Source organism: Festucalex cinctus, chromosome 3 (genome assembly GCF_051991245.1).
Source record: "Festucalex cinctus isolate MCC-2025b chromosome 3, RoL_Fcin_1.0, whole genome shotgun sequence".
In the NCBI taxonomy this organism is placed as follows: Eukaryota; Metazoa; Chordata; class Actinopteri; order Syngnathiformes; family Syngnathidae; genus Festucalex; species Festucalex cinctus.
Window position 1 is genome coordinate 21058504 of NC_135413.1, and position 20178 is coordinate 21078681.

A 20178-nucleotide genomic window follows, 5' to 3' on the forward strand; every position below is an offset into this window, starting at 1 on the left:
CTCTGCCAAAGAAATCCCTCACTGACCTCCATTTAAATCACAATGCTAAAAATACACTTTGGGGGTTTAAATCAACTCTGAAAGCTTTAACACCAAAATGTTAACACTCTAAATTTGGCTGTGAATGTATATAAATAACAGTCTTGGATTCTTTAAACATAAAATGTAGAACTTTGGACTCAAAATGAACATATATTTTTGTGTTTTGTTTGTTTGATTGTTTGTTTGTTTGTTTGTTTGTTTACATCATCAGTTTCAGAGAAGGGAAATCCAGGTCCAGAAAGTAAAAACACTGCCACAGTTTGGCTTTAGCTACTGGTGCTCATACTCAACCGGCAGGTAAACTACTCTGGCAGGGTTTTAACTATCTTGACCTGGTTTTCCCATCTCTGATCAGTTTTGAGAGAAATACGACCCACTTGAAAATGTAATAAATCCCGAATAAGCTAATAAGGTACATTAACATTACATTACAGACATTGCATTATAGTGTGCTACAAAGTCAAGTGTCCATCTAGTAGTGCCAGTCAGTCAGGACTGACTTAAGGCTCAATGAAATGTTGTGATTTTCCATATACAGAAGTTTTAATGGTCAAGCCACCAGTATTAAACTTACCACATAGGCAACATTATTGACCCCAGGAAACTTCCTATAAACAGCTTCAGTGTCTTCAGTGATGAGGTGATCTTTGTCTGCATCTGTTATTCTTCCATTTGACTGCTCCTTCATCCTCTGTTTGGGAGAGCGCCTCTCTCGAGCACTAGAAACACAATGAAATGTTACCTAATTGTGTAAAACAACAACCCCCCCCCAAACTAAAAAAAAACAAAATACAAAAACATGAACCTTTTTTGGGCTTCCTTCAAGACAGAGGGAATCTGTGCATTTTGATCCAAGATCTTTTCCATCTGCAGCTGTGCTTTATGGTAGATGTGATCCTGGTCTTTGGCGTCCACAAGGTCTATGTCATCCATCACAGGAAAGTCATAGTGGCCCTTCCTCTTGGCACGCAGGCGGATCTTGTTTCGATGATGCTCAATCTCTGATTTCTGCCTCATTGTTACTTGGATCTGATGAGAAGATGCACCGAATAGAAAGTCGGAGTGAACGTTGGATTTATCAAGCTGCAAATGCGAATATGAGGACGGAGAAAGGCTTACTTTGTTTATTTTGTTGGTATCAGGCAATTTGCCAGTGCCAGTGTGGCTGTTCACGGGTGGGACCGTCATGGGCTGCATGGCAATGAGCTGCACTTTGTTGGGGAGTCGTCGGCTTACATCTGTGGCCCGCGACATCCGATCAACATGTTCAAATATGGAAGCCGATGACATCGGTTCATTGAGACTATTTGTTGGAGGAGGACCTGTCGAGATGGAAATCATTTTAACAGTTTAAAAGTCTTGAATACTGTTGTATACTACTAAGTCTAAATGATCTATTAGAAAGGATGATTAAAACAAATAAATAACTAAATTAAAAAAAAAAAAGAAGGAAAGAAAGAAAAGAAAGGATTAGGGTCACTACAAAACAATAGCCTTTTTATTTGACTACAACATTTATTTTGTGTGACTGACAGTTGGGGTGACAGTGACGAATGGTGTGAAAAAGCCAAACACAAAAGCAACCAAGCAATCAGAGATTCACTGACACAGATGGCAAGAAGACAAAGTCTTACCAATTCTATTTTTGCCTGCGCAATAAAAAAGAAAGACAGTTTTATTGGAAAAGATCAGTCCTTGCTAAAGTTGATAAACTGAGAAACAAGGGCATTAATTAAGATATGGTTATCTAGACCATTAATCCTCAAATGGTGGGCAATGCAAAATTTGGGTACACCGTTGTAAACTGACAATTGTTGTGACTTTTAATTTGACTATATTAATTTTTATACATGCAGTTATGTTCACCCAGTTTCTTAATAAGATCCGCTGAAATGCACTTTGAAAACTGAAAAAAAGATGATTTAGTTTAAAAATATGTTTTGTTTTTTGAAGAATAACATCTCTTTTTTCTTTTTAACTTCTATACAACTCGGGCATGAGTTAGTGACGATAAGAAAGGTTTCCAAGGTGGCAACAGGTGAGAACCACTCATCTAGATCACGTGTTAAAGTTAAGAGAAACTAGAAGTAGCATGACAGACATAGTGTCCATAAATGATAGCAACTTTTGCTAAGGGCATTATGAGTTTATTTGGTATGAGTGAAGAAAACTTCCAGTTCATAATTCAAAATTACTGCCTCAATATTGTGGTACATGTATATCATACACAAGGTACAGCACCATACTGAGTTACAGGAAAATAGGATCAGTGTTATATTTATAAAATAAAATAAAATAAAATAAAATAAAATAAAATAAAATAAAATAAAATAAAATAAAATAAAATAAAATAAAATAAAAGAAGAGGTCGGTGCTGTATGGGTGATGTCAGGCAGGCTGCAGTGTGCTGCATGTAGTCAGTGCGCCTGAATGCTTCTGGCTCCAGTGCGTGTCAGAGTAACCTTCAATCTGTCGGCATGTTGTCAAAATAACTTCCGCTTTTTGTTTGCCTTCTTTATCTTTTATAGACTTATTTTAGACACTAAATATTTGCCTTTCATGTTGTGTTCTGGTTCTCTTTATAATCCTGTAAGTGTAAAAAGGTACACCCTACTCTGAAATTTAATAAGATGTTGTCCAAAAAGTAATACACTTTTCTGCCATGTTCTTCCAACAACAGAACTCGTAACTACGTACTCTGATCCCAACCGATTTTAAAAATTTGTTAAAATTCAGTTTTTGTTGAATATGATGTTTTCAGAGTGTTCAGAGAGTTTACATTCCCACCTAAATTCTAAACTCTCTCCATTCTTTTCAGTGTTTGTCTTCCCCACCCCCTCTTTTGCCCGTGTATCGGGAAATAGCTTGACTGTTGCTAGGGCCGCTTGCCATTTAAAACATTGATGGGGACCTTACGTGTCTGCTTGCTGTCACTGGGTGTGGCCTGGGCTCTCCCTGGGTTCTCCTCAGTCGACTCGCGCCCACTGGAGCGGTCACTCACCATGGAATCGCCGTCTGACGGTGAGATCCTAAGCACAAAACACACACTTAAATGAATAATTGAAGCCTGAGGATGGGCTTCCGTGCTGGAATACTGGCCATAATAAAAAACAGCACTTTTCTTTAGAGGTCAAAGCATGGGGGGGTTTCTAATATATATTAGACGTGCAATTTCTCCAGAAATTGCACGTGAATGTAATACTAAACGTTTGATTCTAATATATGAATGCAAGTGTTGAATGAGTGAATGTTGTCATTGACAATAAGGAATGATATTGAAAAAAAAACTTATAATAATTAGGGATGTAATTATATCCAAACATCACAATATGATATTATCACGATATGATGCTCACTATACAATAAAAGTCACAATATTGTAATAAATAAATAAATAAATAAATAAAAAGTTCATACTAAAAAACAAAAAACAAAAAAACACACACAAAAAACACATTATGCTTTTATACATAACAGCAATGCATATAAACAACCTACAAACTCTAATAACACTTAATATTGAAGCACTTAGTTGCTAATGCAAGCACACATTGAGTTCCTACACATATTGATTCGGTTCACAAGCATATTATGTTCCCCTTCATCTGACCATTAGCGTGGATTTAAAATAGGGATGTAACGATAAGGGCAATATCGTGATATATTGATCTCAAAACTGCCACAATATATCGTCATCGGCATGTTCACAATATTTAAAGGAAACACATCTGTTAAAAAAGTCAGGTTGATTTCTATTTGTGCAGTTCTCTGGTGGCTAGTTTATTAAAATTAAATTAATTTAATTTTCATTAGGGATGTTTTCGCCTTCTATGTTTAAAATCTGTGCTAATTGTCAGATGAAGGGGAACGTAATATGCTTGTGAAGCGAGTCAATATATGGAGGAACTCAATGTGTGCATGCATTAACAAGTAAGCACATCAATATTGTTATTAGAGAATGTAGGTGGTTTATATGCATTTATATGCATCCTCCCCCCTTGCACTGCCAGGAGCACTGACCTCTCACGTCGTCGAAAGCTGCGAGACGCTCTGGTGGAGGAGGCAGAGTTTTTGGATTTGGGGGTGGGAACATCCCCATTCTGGGAAGGACTGGGGCCTTCCTTATCTGAGATGGGCAGAGGCCCCGCTGGGATAGATTCCTGGACCACCATGACATCATCTTTATTCTGCTGGCCGAGATGCAGCTTCGCAAAGTCAAAGCCTTTCACACTGGGGGCCTGCAACTAAAACAGAGACATTTACGACATAAAAGAGAGTGCTACCAAAAGGTGAATGTTGACTCAACCGCAAGGTTCTGGCTTGAAGTTGGCATGTCTGCCTAAATTATATGATCAAATCACGTTGTTGCATATGAGGTTTACATGACATTGAAGATACATGTGTGACACTTTGTGGAAGTGAGGTCAATGAAATGTGGCATGCTACCAATCATTGTCTGAAAAGTATGACTGCACCTATTGATCGTGAAATGTGTGATGTTTGCTATGATGTGTACAAATACATCTGTGCAAGTGTGCCGCATCATAGAAACAATGGCAGCATTTGAAAGAGCGATCCCAAATGCACACATACGAAATACAGAGTAGACCCACTTTTTTCTAACCCCCACTGAAGCCGAATGATAGGATTGAGGAGGCTAACAAACCGGCAATCTGCCCTACATAATTTACTAATCTTAGCAACAAACACAAACTCAAATCTATAAATCTACATCAACAATGCAGCGGCTGAAATTAGTATTTAACACAGCACCATTTTTCCTCATTAATTACTGTATATTTTCAAAGGTGATATTGACATGAAACTGTCACCAGATGTTGGGTATAACACAAGTAATCCACAAAGAAATTAAAGCAAATACAGTAAATTCCTAAATTAAGGTGTGTATGAGATGTGTCATCACTGATACTTTGTAGGAGACCTTTGTAGTTTGATTACTGATAGATTTGTTGTGTTGTCTTACGCAATGGTTCTCAACCCCAGTCATCAAGTACCCCTATCCAGCCTGTTTTCCACATCTCCCTCAGCCAACACAGCTGAGGGTCAGCAGAGCTTGCTGATTAGCTGATGGTTTGAAACACCTGTGTTGGCTGTGGGAGACATGTAAGACAGGGTACTCAAGGACCATGGTTGAGAACCACTGCTTTAACTTTTCTATGCTTTTTTGCACCTCCGATTCTACATGTGTTCAATACCTTTTCCTTGTTCCATTTCTATGAGCATATGTTTTACTTTCTTGGATTACTTGGGTTGTTCCCAACACCTAGCAAACCTTTCACGTCCATAGCACCAACAATGGTGACGTGTCTAATGCTTATTTCAGTTATTTGGTCAATATTTTACACCCCAACGAATTTAAAAAGACATCTACCACTGACATGATACACAGTTGACAAAGGGCAAGGTTTAGTCCTAATGTCCAGTGAAGCCACAAGCACATCTATCTGTCTGGCTACTGCAGCCTGTACCTCGTCCTTGACACGCCTCCCTTTTGGGAACACAGTCGTTCTCTCTTCTTTCTTCATCTCTTCTGTTCTCTTTTGTGTTGCCTTGTTTTTCTGCCCATTTTTTTCTTCTGCCTTGAATGGTTTAGTTTCCGACTTCTTAGGTTCTTCTTCTTCCTCATCATCTCCTTCTTCATCGTCTTCTTCCTCCTCCTCACTGCTTGTACTGTCTTTGCTCTTTAGAGTGAGTGTTCCCTGAGCAGAAGCAACGGTTGACAGGATAGATTCTTTCCATGTGTAGCTATGGTGTCTTTTTAATAGTAAACAAGCATTACTTGTCCTAACATTTTAATGTACAACAGCACTTGGGACAGCAAACACACACGCACTCAACACACTACCAAACACTACTCTGCACCTTACTATTCGATACCTTTCTGTTTTTAACATTGATTTCCTCCTCCCCATTCTCTTCATCTTCATACTCCTCTTCTTCCTCCTCATATCCCCACTCTCCTTCTCCTTCTTCTTCTTCTTTACTAAACTCAATACGCCTGTCATGTTGAGGTAGTGCCTGGTGAACGGGGGTCTGTGAGGTAGCAGACTGTGAGCAGAAGGGCAATTAGGAGTTATGAAGTTAAATTTGTTTCCTTAGTACATTAGGCCAAATGACATGAATGTGGGTTCACAAGCTTCAAAACATAGCATTTACTGGTGGAAGAGGGACAATGCTGGACAAAGACACATCAAACACTGCCTGGTAAGACAGGAAGCCCAAAATACATATAAGTTCCCTTTAATAATGTCCGGAGTCGGGACTTGCCTGAGGAATGAGCGACTGGGAAACAATATTGTTGTCTGGTGCTGTTTTAGGATCTGAAATACATTATGCTATGTTTTTCTTGGAAGAAGAAAATAGCTTTGTCATACAGTAATTATCTATACAGCTTTCCCTGTTCTGCCTTGCAGGAAGATGGCGTCTATCCAAACTGTGGAGTTGATCACGTGCACATATAGAGAAACACACAACCAATCACATTCACATTTACACCATCACTGAATGGGAACTGAACACATGCAGCTTGCATGAATTCAGGCTAGTGAACCATGAAAATGCCACTGACACGACTATAATAATACAGTCAAATAATGTAGTTTACATAGAAAAGAATAAACACAGAGCAGAGGAAAAAAACTGGACTAAATGGGTCCATCGCAATATTACGCATCCAATTCATCTCATGTCCGTTCATCAAATCCTTGCTGTATATAATGTACAGTATATGATCTATTTATTTGACGAATTATATGAGAAAACATTTTAAGATGGGGATTCTGCAGCAACCTGCAATATGAATAAATAAGGAAATCAACCCTGATTCCAAAACAGCTGTGTAATATCTACCTTCTGTCTCTGCTGGATGGATGTCATGGCATCTGGCTGGAACTCTAACTTGTCTATCCGACACAATTTCCAGTAGAGGATGGCAATGATGATGATGACCAGCAGGAGAGGAATCACCACTCCGATGATAATCCACATGTTGGGGTTCTCAGTGTCAGAAGGTGACGATGGCACCTTCTCTACAGCTGAAGTGTAACAAACAGGAAGTGAAACGTTATGGCACACAAGGTGGAAATGCAGTTTAACGTTGGAGAGTTCTTGTCTCTTAGCTGTTACTTTAACAAAACAGACTTTCATTACTTGAAATTAACTTTTGTTTTAATCGCTTGGGGAAGTTAATTAAGCAAAAACAGTCAGCGTGAAGATGGAGCTCCCTTGAGGGACTCTCATTAGTCTGTTGTCCCTTATTCAGATTCAGACTTTTGGTACATTGCATGCCAAGAAGGATAATTAACTAACATGAAGGATCACATGGAGTTAGAAGTTTGTGTCCTTATTTGTACTTTTAGCTGTGTGTTTTGGGTCTTTAACATGCTGGAGGACTTGTGACCTGCGGCTAAAACCAAACTTTTTGATACCAGGCATCATGTTGCACTCCAGCATCGAGAGTTTATTGCGTGCGCCCTGCCCAGATTCAGAAACTATATGCTGGATGCAGCAAAAAAAACACACAAAAAAAAAAAAAAAAAAAGAAGAAGAAGAAGAAGAAGAAGAAGAAGAAGAAGAAGAAGAAGAAGAAGAAGCCCCAGATCACATTAGGTACAGTGGTCACCCAGAAGCTTTGAGTCTTCTTAATGCATTTGACAGATTCCAGTCTCAACAGTTTTTATTGCAATTAACATGGGGAGGGGTTTCTTTTCGGTTTTGTTTTTCCGTTTACTCGCACATAGACAAAAAGACAATATAAAAACAGTTGTGACGTTGAAGTGTGACAAGGTACCAAACATTTGGACCACGTGTTTGTTCCTTGACATTCCACAATTGTATACAGTTAAACAACCAACTAACTTAAGAACCACCATATCAGTGAACTGCCATATTAAAGATACTCACGTTGTGCTAAAAGACCCTCAACACGATATCCCAAGATAATGGCGGCCTTTTGGACATCCAAGCTGTTGAGAATATTGGCCATTTCAACAGCAGGGACCCTCTGGCCATCGGGGCGCTCCACAAAATACACAACTTCCAAGGGATGGTCCACACCGACAGGCCGGTTCATGCTCACAACCTATGAATTGACATAACAAACAGGAGTTAACTTTGTGATCAATGTGAGGTGCATCCTGGGTAGATGACCATTCAATCGTAAGGCTGAAAAATATATCTCTCTTTTTGTGACCGGTGCAATGCGCGGCATAAATATGCACGGAGGCATGTTAGACCGGATGTTGGTAATTTCGCAGACGTGCAATTTAAAGAAATGGGTGGTTTGCACTGTTGTGGGGTGGGCATAAACACGGCCAACTCCATTCACTGTCAATCAAAGCATCTCCTCTTATTCCCTCATGTATCTATCACTAGTACTACACTCGATAGTTTGTGTGCTGGCTGGTGGGATGATTTTAAAACTACAACAATGGTAATATTTATAATAATGTTAATAATAATAATGATAATAATAATTTGCTCAATTAAATAGCTTCCATTAAGGTTGTGAACAAACCATTAAAAACAAACACCGTATCGGAATTTTCCCATTTGAGTCAGAACACATAGCATATTGTAATCAGAGAGGAATGTTTGGACTTTGGATGGCACATCTCCCTATATAGCAGACGTATCTACGTGGGGGAGTGAACATAATTGAAAGCCACATATGCGCTACATTCGAGCTGACGCCTGCAAGCGTTTATGGGATATATTGTTTAGCCAAGCTAGCGCCTCAATCTGGTTACCTACATCCTCTGGCTGCAGCTAACACGGTACTATCAGGAATATTAGGTCAGCTAACATCTCACTGACGGCCGCCGACCGACGTACTAGCAAGAAAGGAAAGGGAGATTTCAAAGTTTGACGCTAGCCAGAGAGACAAGCTACTTTAGCGCTAGCTAGGATGAGGTTAGTAGCAACAGAGAAGGATTTAAAATGGAACTAAAGAGAAAAAGAAACATCATTATTTCTGCGGTTGGCCAGAGTCCAATCCTCAAGGTTAAAATAAGTTAACCTTTTCGTGTGTTGAGATCAACCTGCTGGCCGGTGTGGGCTACACTCCGATATTTTTGAATGAGATTAAGTGAATGCTATGTAAACATATGTTAAAAATTTAACATCATATCATCATCATCATTTGATCAAACTGGATTTTTTATTTGTTGCACTGTGACACTGTGATATCTGCTTTTGTCATATTTCTGAATGAAATACGAAGACCTCCACGCACATGTTAACAAGGCTGGCAATCTGTCTGCTTGTGCTCTCCAACTGAATTCACCAAAATCATGTTAGATCAGCTGTGCCACTATCTATACAGGCGTAACTTTTTGTCGACTTTCTGTCATCAGATTGTCATTCCGTCGGGCGTATCATAAAGGACACACTTGCTATGCCAGAATGCCCGGCATGACGCAGAGTGGTCAGCCAAATAGGCGCAACAAGCCTTGCGCCTACACAAAAATCATATTACCATAAAAGGTTGACTGGCTGGGAAATTTTAGCATGACTATATTTTGAGAACAGGAAACGAGAACATGTGACTCTGATATCATGATAACACATGTATAAACATGTCCAGATGTTTGAAAAAGACAGCGGAACATTAAATGGGTGTTATTACTGTTCGGGGCCCAATCTGTCCGGGTATTTATCATGCATGTATTTAGCAATTATCATGCCATCATATTGCGAACCAATAGACAGTACAAGACGAAAGAAAATAAGAAGGATGATACTCTGAAAAACTAGTATGACGTGCTAATCACAATTTAAATAATGAAATAATTTCCCAATAAATAGGGAGTGCTACCTTGTTTGAATGAAAACTCATGTGACAAACTAAAATGTAGTATTTTGATAAGAATAGTCAGTGATTGTAACTTATAGCTGTCACTTAATATCTGAGAAAAAAAAGAATTTCATCTAGAAAAGTCAAACTGCTTACATTATCTTAATTACAGCAATAATTATTTCATACGTTTTTGTGTGTTTGTGTATACACACAATCTCCCTCTGAATGCGAGAAGACAACTGTGCAGATTCTTGCATATCCAGGCATCAATCTAGATCCTTATACAGTTGTGATACTGAGTGGATAGAAGTGTGAAAGGTGTGTGATTTTTTTTTTTTTTAATCGCAGTACCCTCAATTGACCTCTTAGTTAAAAAAAAAAAAAAAAAAAAAAGAAGACCACAACCCCACCAGGTGACCGCTCATATTTGTGTTTCTTCTAGTCCGAAGTAAAAAAATATCATTTCACTTAAGTAAAATAAAGTAACTCGATTGGAAAAGATGCTTAAAAATGTCTAAAATAGAGAAATCCAAACAAGTCCTCAGTGCCAGTATTCTTTGAAGAAGGTAGAAAAAATAAACACATAAGTGCCTTATCAAGGAAAAAAAAAAAATGTATACATGACTGTAAAAACTCTCAAATTCTAGACCCTAAAATTAGAGATGACATCATAGGAGATAAGCAGAGTATGCTTACCACTACTCCTAAAGTGCTTTATGACACAACAAGACAGAAAGGTCTGGCACAGTTATATTAGGTTGTGCTTCAGCCAGGAAGATTGTTATCATCTGGCAACCTTCCAGTTGAAAAGCATTCTGTACTGCATTTCCCTTTCTTCTGATGACTAAATCTTTTACCAAACACACTCTGGCTCTCTGGATGTCGACCCTCTCAAAAACAGAGACAATCTCTTCATCATGCCAAATGCAAAATGCAAGCATAGAGAGAGAAACAATGAATAATTGATTTGATTTTTGCAGCTTTGCAGCTCACAGGAAGCAACAAGGAGGACTACAGGGAAGAAAAGGAACAGCACTTTGTGCATTTGGGGTCTTTGAATGGGGGCTGAATGGGATGTTGTTGCCATGGTGACGTGGCCCCATCTAGCTCCATGTAAGGTTGATGAGCAGGTGCAGGGCAACCCCACAAAAGCTAGAGCCTGATTAGTAAAGCAGCAAGGCTTTCAGTGGTTACACCAACACTGAAAAGCTCAAATAAGGAGCCCTCAGTTCTCACTTGGTAGCGAGGTAGTTCGGACGTGCATCAGGCAGCGGCACTTAGCAAATCGCACAAGGAAGAAACATTTTTCAATGGTCAGTCTTCCATCTATTAAGAGTTCATTTTTTATGAAAAGCTAGACATCTCAGGAATACCATAAATATCTAAAGATAGTCACAGAAAGTATTTGCTAGGGATGTTCGATACCACTTTTTTTCTCAGACAGATACCAGTATGAGTACTCAACTCTTGAGTAGTCCCTAATATCAATACTAGGCACCCATAAACTGTAATAAATAAATACAAATTAAAAGAGAACCATTTACTTGCAAAAACCTAGGAAAGTTTTTTCACTCAAAAAAATTACAAGTGAATTTTACAAGGAAAGTTTTGAGCAGTTTATATATATTTAAAAAAAAAAAAAAAAGCTACTCAAGGGTTGAGGAACAAACCACAACATTCAGGTTGGGAGACAGCCACTCTACCACCTGAACCATGCTGCTCCTGCTGTGTGTTAATATATTGCTGGTGTCAGGTGGAATCCTCGTACGTCCAAGAGACCATTTTTGGTCTCATTTTTGACACACCAGCAGTATAGTGGCAAACAGCAAGAGTGGCATAGCTCAGGTGGTAGAGTGGCTCTCTCCCAAGTTGAAGGTCACGAATTCGTTCCTCAACGCTTGAGTACCTTCTTTTTAATCAAACTTGTAAAATGTACTAAAAACTCTCCTTGTCAAATTTACTTAGAATTTCAAAGTGAAAAAGCTTTGTTTTTTTTTTTCAAGTAAATATCACTCTCCATTTTTTTTTTACAGTGTACCAAGTACCACTAGTACTTTGATATACAAACTTTCCAAAAATCAATGAAAGATTATTTTAAAGAAAGACATATATTGCATAATTTTTTTTTAAATGCATGAAATTAATGGCAATTTTACATGATCTTTTTCTATTTCGGTATATATACTTAGAAGAAATTTTGAGCCCCCAATAATAAAATGGACAAAAACCACTATCACATTGCAGTCAGTGCCAACACCTGTGTTATATGATATTCACTCGGACACAGAAGGCTCACCAGCACTTCAATACAGTTATATACAGCGGGTACCTGAACGCTGCTGTTGCCAACGTTGGTGGCTCTCTTGACACGTCTGACTAATCCCATTGCCTCTCCAAGTAGCACGGCCACCCTGCGTTCTATGTTTGCTTGAAAGGTCCTCTGGCCTACTTCACTGTCCGGCACTCCCAAGAGAACTATGGTTATGAAAAGTAGAACCAAAAAAATGCAGAATATACATTTCACACAAGAGTTGCTGAACTTGATGAACTGTATGGCAGATCATCACAAATAATAGAATCCATCTTACCTGTTCTCACCCAAGAGGAGCGAAGGGATTGGCTTGTGTTTAACTCTGGATAATGAAACGCTTTTGATAGGAAAAAAAAAAAATCATAATATGACATTGTTCCAGCCAGCATCAGAAGAAATGTCAAATGAGAGAGCTCACTGTGCAATACATTTAAGTGAAAAATGCTGATATAATAAAATAAAAAAACAAATTGTCAAACTTACGCTCAGCAATCTGCAGGACAGGAAAGCCCATGTAATAGCTGAATTCCACTTTGGTGAGCTGCATTAGCGCAATGCTGACCTCTGATCCCATTAGATAACCCAGGGGGCTGTGCACAGTGAAGGTGATATCCACTGGATAACGCCTCAAGTGTTGTTGATTTTGAGGAACAGCCATGGTAATATTGATAATCTGCACCACAATGTGAAAAACATGTTAAATTTATGATGTCTACAAAGCAAAGCAATTTTCAGCTTGACTTTTGTAGAAATTCTCGCCACTCTCTGAAAGAGTTAACCTTCAGCTATTCGAAAGTAGGACATACAATTGGGCAGGACAGCCCAGGGCTTTCTCATTTAGTTATTCATGAAATGAATCTTTACTGCAACAAATTCCAAAACAATCCGAATATATAGACTGACTGTGTTTGTCTTTTTCAAAACGAGACATTTACAAACATTTGCTTTTACTTTGAAAACAATGACCACACAACTCCTACCCAAGGTCTCATTGCAAGTAGAGGTTAAAAAAAAAAAAAAAGCTGTAATCATTTCAGCAACAATTCCCTTCTTTCTCAAAAGTCTTAATTCAAATCAAACGACGCAGATTTTGCTAGCAAAGGACAAACGCAGGACTACAAACTGCTGTTTGTTTGATTTTCACCACTGGTATCAAATTTTGACATCAAAGCGCAAGCCGACAATTCATATTTTTCCATCATTTTGCTTTACTTACGCGCACTGTGACATTGGTTGACACTTTGGCGCGCTGACGCACTTCTGCAAAGGCCATGGTCAAACCTCGCTCAATGCGCTCACTGAAGTTGCAAAACCGTACATCAATGTGACCTGGAACAAACTGCAGCACTGCATATAAGGAGAGGAATTTAAACACAGTATGAGAGTAACGTATTATGCTGAAAAATATGTATCATATTTGAGTCATTTGAAAGCTAATTCACCTGTGTGTACTTGATATTTATTGTCATGTATCATCCAGTGGGGCGACAGAGACAGGAAGTGGCGTCCTGATCTTCGTAAGGCGTTGATGACGGATATGGCTGTGTACACAACTGGATCGGCTACAACCCGAAATACAAACTTTGGTGGTGGCTCTATAACCTTAACATAAAAAGCAATAAAGTTTACTCTTTTATAACAATCACAAGTGGCAGGCAGTACAGGAAAACAAATGTTCAATGAAGTAAAATTCTGTACTCTATAGTACAATTTTTCTTCTTAAAAAAACATTTACACATTGTGTTGTTTTTTGGTGGATGTAACAGATTACTGTAATGGTGTTTTCATTCATTTCAATAGGGAAAGATGATTTGACATACGGGTGTTTTGACATAAGAGCGTGGTCATGAAACAAATTAAACCCTTTAATCAAAGCACCACTGTATCTATAGTACAAAATCAATAAGCATCTTTCTAATTCCACTGTAGAAAACAATGTACCTGTAACTCAAAGGATTTGTTAAATTCCCGCTTCAGGATCTCTCCGACTTGAGCTTTGGCATATCCCACTTTGGTTCCAGATGGCAAACCTTTACAGTAAAGCAAAAAAAATCCAGTGATAATTGGCAGTAAACCAAGTCTCGCTAGCTACAGATCGAGTGTGGTCAGAAGGAAAAATATATAGGGTTTATCAAGAAAAATTGCATCTAAATACCTTTTTTGTTACACTGCTTATATTAAAGCTAGCTTGTAATAGATTCCGGAACGTATTTGAAATGCCATGCCAGCTACTGTTCGAAGCCATATTCACCGGCGAGGAACGAAGCCAAAACTTCACTACAGTGAAAGCTTAACTGACATTTTTTGACGAATCTGATGTCCATCGATATGTGAGTGGCGACACTTATTTGCTGACGAATAAGATGAGACAGGAGGAGATGCTGTCGAATTGTAAGTATTCTCCCACCGTATGAAAGCCGGAAATCGGGTCAGGTTAGAACATTTCCGTTTAAATAAATAATAATAAATGAATACGATAATGAAGTCTGGATGACACTAACAGTACATCCAAAGACAAGATATTTGTTGTCTCCCTCAATAGAAACTATTGGGTGTGAGTAACGGCTTGTCAACGTGGTGACGTCACGTCCATTCCAAACATGATAACTAGTATTAAAATTAGTGAGCCCAATTATTTTGGCAAATACAAGACTAGACACAAAAATGGGAACACCAGATATTTATCAAACTTTACAATAAATGCTCCATGTTCCCATCAATACCTTAAAATGTTACTCCGGAGGTACACATTAATCAAGGAGAACAAAATGACTTACCTATTTTAATTAAATACTCAGGCTTCTCAAGGTTGCAAATGTACTGTCTTGATGTCATAGTTGTAGTCTGCCACTCACCACCCGTGACATTGAGAGTTTGATGAGAACTTGTGTTGGCATTTGGAGATGTAGCTATGGGTGAGACGGTATTAGCTTCACTGTTGGTTGGGATCAAGGTCATTGTGGCTGGATTGTCAAATTCATCTTTAGTCACTCCCTGATCACCCAACATAACAGGGGGAGCCAACGACCCATTGGATGAGACTGAAGTGTGATTGAACGCTTGTTCCGTTGAAGGATGTTCAGTCGGACTAGATGAGAAGGCTGGTGTTGTAGAGAAAGCTGAAGTAAGGTGCAGGGTAGTACTTAGTGGGAAGATCTCTGTGACAAACCACTGGACATCAGTCAGAGAGAAGGAAGACATGACATCATCTGGCAAAAACTCAGTAGGGCTCGGTAGTATAACTACAGAGCTGTGCAGGCCAACATTATGAGTAGCAGCAGACCAATCTGTAGCTGACATATGAGTGGCCAAGAGGGAAGAGGAGGCGTCAAGAAAGGTTGTTGTGACTTCAGAACGGTGCAGAAAAGGCGTTGAGCTATTGAAAATCGCTGTTGTTCTTACGATAGTTGTTTCACCATGAGGTTCAAAGCCTGACAAACCACTATAGGAGTCATCCTCAGTCACTTTTATATCGTTGGTGATGCTGCTGGTGGGTGTGATGACTGAAGAACTGATGGACAGCATAGTGATATTCCCTCTTTGTTCAGCTCCACTACCTGAACCAGACTTCTCCTTAGTCAGCTGTGTGGTGTAATACTCCAAACTGTTCATGTCAGGTAACAGGACATCGGTTGGTTGAATAGTGTAAGTATCCAGCCAGTCTATGTTGTCGGATGCTTCTAATGTCTCACTGCTAATTGTGGGAGTAAGCTCATGAGTGTGATGTATTGTGGAGTGAACAGGGGAAAGAGAAGTGGAATCCATTGATTTTAGAAGCAAATGTGTCGAATACGCTGTCACAGGACTTGAAGACGGTAGGATATGAAGACGATGCAAAGACGAAAGGGATGTTCCCACCCTGGAAGGAAAGGCTGTATCGTAATGTTCTCTATTGTCCTCTCGATCGTATGTGTCGGGCACCTTGGTGGCCAGAGAGTAGTCCTCTTCTTCTGGACTGAACGTTATCGTCTCCAAATAATCTCCACTCCCCCAATCAAAGTCTATGGTGTTTGAGGGATAAAAGTCCTCTGGCGGAGCTTCTGTTGGTTCAGATGGTGGGGAAATAAAATGAGGGTCGATGAAAGGCACATGGTAGCTTGGGGATAAAATCTCATATGGATTGGGAAGAATGGTCACTGGTTTATTCTCTGGCATTGGGGAACTTGTGTGTAGATGGTTACCATACTGAATTGTACTTCGACGTTTTGTAGGGTCTAGTAAGACATGATCTAAAATATAAGCTTCATCTGACGGCATATCACTGAAATCCAGTGACATTGTTGAAAATGTTTTTTCTGACGCATCCCCTGGAAAATCTTGAGCTTCTTTTGTAAAACTAAGCTGTGGCACTGTTGACTTATCAAAAACAGAAGGCATTGATGAATTTAACTGAGGCTGCATTTGAGATATTGAAGGAGTTTGCAAGAGGGCAATGTTTTGCTTGGCAGAATTGATCTGAGACATCTTCTGGTCTATCAAAAGTTTAGATTCCTCTAATTGTGGAGAAAATCCCAAAACAAGTTGAGATGGATGCAATGGTGGAGTAGAAAGAGGCTGTGATTCATTAGCAGGTAGTAGAACCCCTTTAGCTTGGTGTGTAGAGCCTGATAGAGATTCATCTATGGAGAAACAAGGAAAAGATTAAGTATAACATGCAGTAAGGCTAGCTCCATGGCCAGAGTTATCAACAAGGACGAGTGTTAACATTAAAACTCAACTCAACTTTGTTATTATAGAGCATTAAAAAAACTGTTGCTGAAACAATCTTTCTATAGGTTTCAGCTGACAATTGAATGTAAATAAAAACTGCAATTTTCTAACAAAACTGGACCTCTTTTACTGACAACTGCGGAAAATGCAATTCAAATATAGAATTGCATCAATCCTTGGTGATGCATGTCTTAACTGTTCAAATACCAATTTTTACAATCTATAAAATTGTTTTGTGATGATGATGTGATTTGATGTGATTATGTAAAAAACAACAAAAAAAAACAACATCATTCCACACCAGGTTAATGAATAGTCTTAAAGACGCAACTATCACTATTTTTCTACTATACTTTACAAAGTACACATTTGTACTTGGTCACTCGTAAATAACAAGCTTAAGGCCGAGCCTTCTGTCTAACTAATAGTCAGTTTGCTCAAGTGACAACTTTGTGGATCTTTATGATTACAGGCACCAAGTGGATAAAATTTGCAGCTTGTATGTATGCCTGAGAAATGGGTCATTGTTTGAGGTCATACTATGGCACACAACCTTAAAATGTCATGTCAATTCAGTTCTCCACTACAGTGGCAAAGTATTTGTGACATTTGTGACAGTACAAATGGGAAGGTTAAAAAATCAGTATTTGAATAATAACAACAATCACTAGCATCACATAAATGAAGATGCTAGTAGCATGTTTTCTTGTGGCTTACCTCTAATAATTACTTTATCAAAAATTACAGTAATTATGACAAATCTAGCTGCTGACAGCTAATCAGAAATGATACCCAGGTGTACTTCTATGTAACAGACAGCAGCTATGCAAAGGGACACAGGTATGGAAGGCTAGATCTGCCAGCTGGCGATCCGAAACCTGAGTGTGTAGCACTAGGCTGGTCATACATTGTTGGACCGGTAATGTCATTAAACAAACCACTGAGCCCTATACAGATGGACACAACAAATATTTCACAGGACCATGAATGCCAATTTCTCAGCTGTAAACTACAGTAATATTTCAGGTTTGTCGCTTCTCTTTCTTCTCTTACACTGCTTTTTATTATTAGTTTCCCTTATCTTTGGTGTACAAAGTACAAATCAGTTAATGGGATGTCGTACATCATTGAAGACATGTTCTTCATCTTTGGTTTTGACAAAGTGCGATTACTCTGATAACGATTACCGGTATGTTAGTCTATATTATTGTGATTTAAAATTTTCATGTATCATAATCTTTATTCTTTAGCAGTACCACATGCTTCTCAGGCGGTCACCCAAGAAGCCTGATACTGTGACCTGCTCTTCAGCACACATTCTCATGGATCCCATAATGAAGCACATGCCAAAAAATGTGGAACACTCTCATTAGTTTGACAACACTGAAGAATTAATGCCATGAAATGTAATTTATTCATGGTTTGAGAAATCACAGGCTAATGAGATTCCACTTCCATTCATCTGACCATGATCCTTCATATCTTCCAGACCTGCTCTCATGAATAACTACTTTATATAATGCCCTAACTGAGCAGCTCCATTTGAAATTCACAAGTTTAGTAGCCAATAATCATAAACACTGGAATAAATGCACCTCACCAGTAACAACAGTATGTACTGTTATGTCAAGTGTCTGTAAAGCCAAATTTTTTATATTAAAGGACAGTTTGACAGATGATGATAATGTTGCCAATTATTACGCTTGTAGATCTGGTTAGAGCTGCAGTGGCAGCATTTTTTTTCCTGCATTTATTTATTCATTTATTGATTTTAACAGTTAATGCTTGGTGGAGGGGTACATGCTAGAGAGGGATAAAATGTTTTAGTTGTGGTACTTCCTTGGCCCATGCTTCACCCTGCCGGTGCTCTGAGTGCTCTTGTCCAGATGGATTTGAAACATAGCAGTGATTTCCAAGAATCAATATTACAAAAGGTCTGCTTGCCTCTCATTGAAGCCCAACCCTAAAAGCTAACCTGATAATGCCTGCATGTAGACAGTAGGCTACTGGTGACGTCTAGAATTGAATCATAGAAAATGGCCACCCTTTGCCTCCCGTGCTTCAATTGTGCCAATACAGAAGAAGAACAACCTTAATCTGAATCAGTATCAAAAAGAAATATTTGGCCAGACAAGAGCTGGCAGCAGTAGTTGAACACTGTGATAAGGACAACAAATGTGTTTCTGTCTCCCTAATGCCTTACAGACAATGGGTGGCCAAAAGGGTTGCCTGTAGGAAGTATGACTATGCTCATTTTTTGAGTGAACTAAAAATAAGTGATGAATAAATAATCTTGCTCCATGCAAATGACTACACACATACAAGGAAATGAGCTTGTTGGTGGGCAATTGTACATGCAATTCTGCTATGTTGAGAATGATCTATAAGGCTAGATTACATTAAAACGCAAGCACGATGCTTCTTCTACTTGTTTTTGCAATTAAAACAACATTAGTTTGGTGTAACTGGTAGTTGATCTACAAGGTTCTGTTTTTAGCTGAGCCCTATTCATCATTGTTTCTTTGCAGCTGGCAGGAGCTGGACATTCAGCATGCTGATGGCAGTCGCTTAAAAAACATTTTAAAAACAAGAATAGAGTAACATTTTTTTTAACAGTGTGCTTCAATTATATCACGTTTTCAAGTAAACACGAGCATAAAGCTCAATATGACAAATGTAACCAATTTAAAGGTGGGATTGTGCAAAAAAATGAATGTGAAGAAGGAGATGTTTATTTTGCCAAAAATAAATGGGACATTAATTTATTTAAAGTGAATAGATAGCAGAAAGCCAGCAGCAGTAACACGAAAAAGCTTATTAGAGTCAAACTCAGTGAGAGCTTTTATAGATTTTTGTCATACAAAAATGAAAGCCAAACATGTTCTGGTCTTATTATTCATGCCAGTGCCGCCGAAAATATGATTAAAATATACATTTTGTATAATGCTTATCTTCATTACAGTGGCAGCCTGGTAGGTGTGCTGGAGCCTATCCCAGCTGACTTTGGGCTAACATATTTGATATAATATATATATTTATACTAATGAATGGGATAGCAATAGCAAATAATATTACAGTGGAACCTCCAAAATTAAATTTGTAAAATGTGTACAATTTGCAGGAAGATGGATGGATGGATGGATGGATGGATGGATGTTCTAAGCCCAACCTTTTTAGCTCCCACGATTTACTTTTCTGCGACCACGTCTTCTGTTTCAGAGCACAGAGTGCTACCAGTGACCTAACAATCTGGGCCGCCGACACAGCTTATGACTTATTAGAATGCTCAGAAGTATGT

General features: G+C 38.7%; 1 protein-coding gene across 6 annotated transcripts in view; it reads right to left on the minus strand.

Moving 5' to 3' along the window:
* LOC144016004 (UPF0606 protein KIAA1549) overlaps positions 1-20178 on the minus strand; it is a 30874-nt gene that overhangs the window by 6278 nt on the left and 4418 nt on the right. For 4 of the 6 annotated variants that reach the window (XM_077516577.1, XM_077516578.1, XM_077516576.1 and 1 more), the window contains exons 3-19: positions 14948-16789; positions 14112-14200; positions 13613-13772; positions 13387-13517; positions 12654-12843; positions 12448-12507; positions 12189-12334; positions 7966-8143; positions 6913-7097; positions 5941-6111; positions 5532-5762; positions 4063-4286; positions 2959-3071; positions 1677-1691; positions 1162-1364; positions 848-1071; positions 617-761 (exon numbers count right to left, since the gene is read on the minus strand). In XM_077516577.1, the coding sequence (XP_077372703.1) occupies positions 617-761; positions 848-1071; positions 1162-1364; positions 1677-1691; positions 2959-3071; positions 4063-4286; positions 5532-5762; positions 5941-6111; positions 6913-7097; positions 7966-8143; positions 12189-12334; positions 12448-12507; positions 12654-12843; positions 13387-13517; positions 13613-13772; positions 14112-14200; positions 14948-16789 (4307 nt within the window). The remainder of the gene's footprint in view (positions 1-616; positions 762-847; positions 1072-1161; positions 1365-1676; positions 1692-2958; positions 3072-4062; positions 4287-5531; positions 5763-5940; positions 6112-6912; positions 7098-7965; positions 8144-12188; positions 12335-12447; positions 12508-12653; positions 12844-13386; positions 13518-13612; positions 13773-14111; positions 14201-14947; positions 16790-20178) is intronic. The other 2 variants (XM_077516580.1, XM_077516581.1) reach the window with 2 other exon arrangements.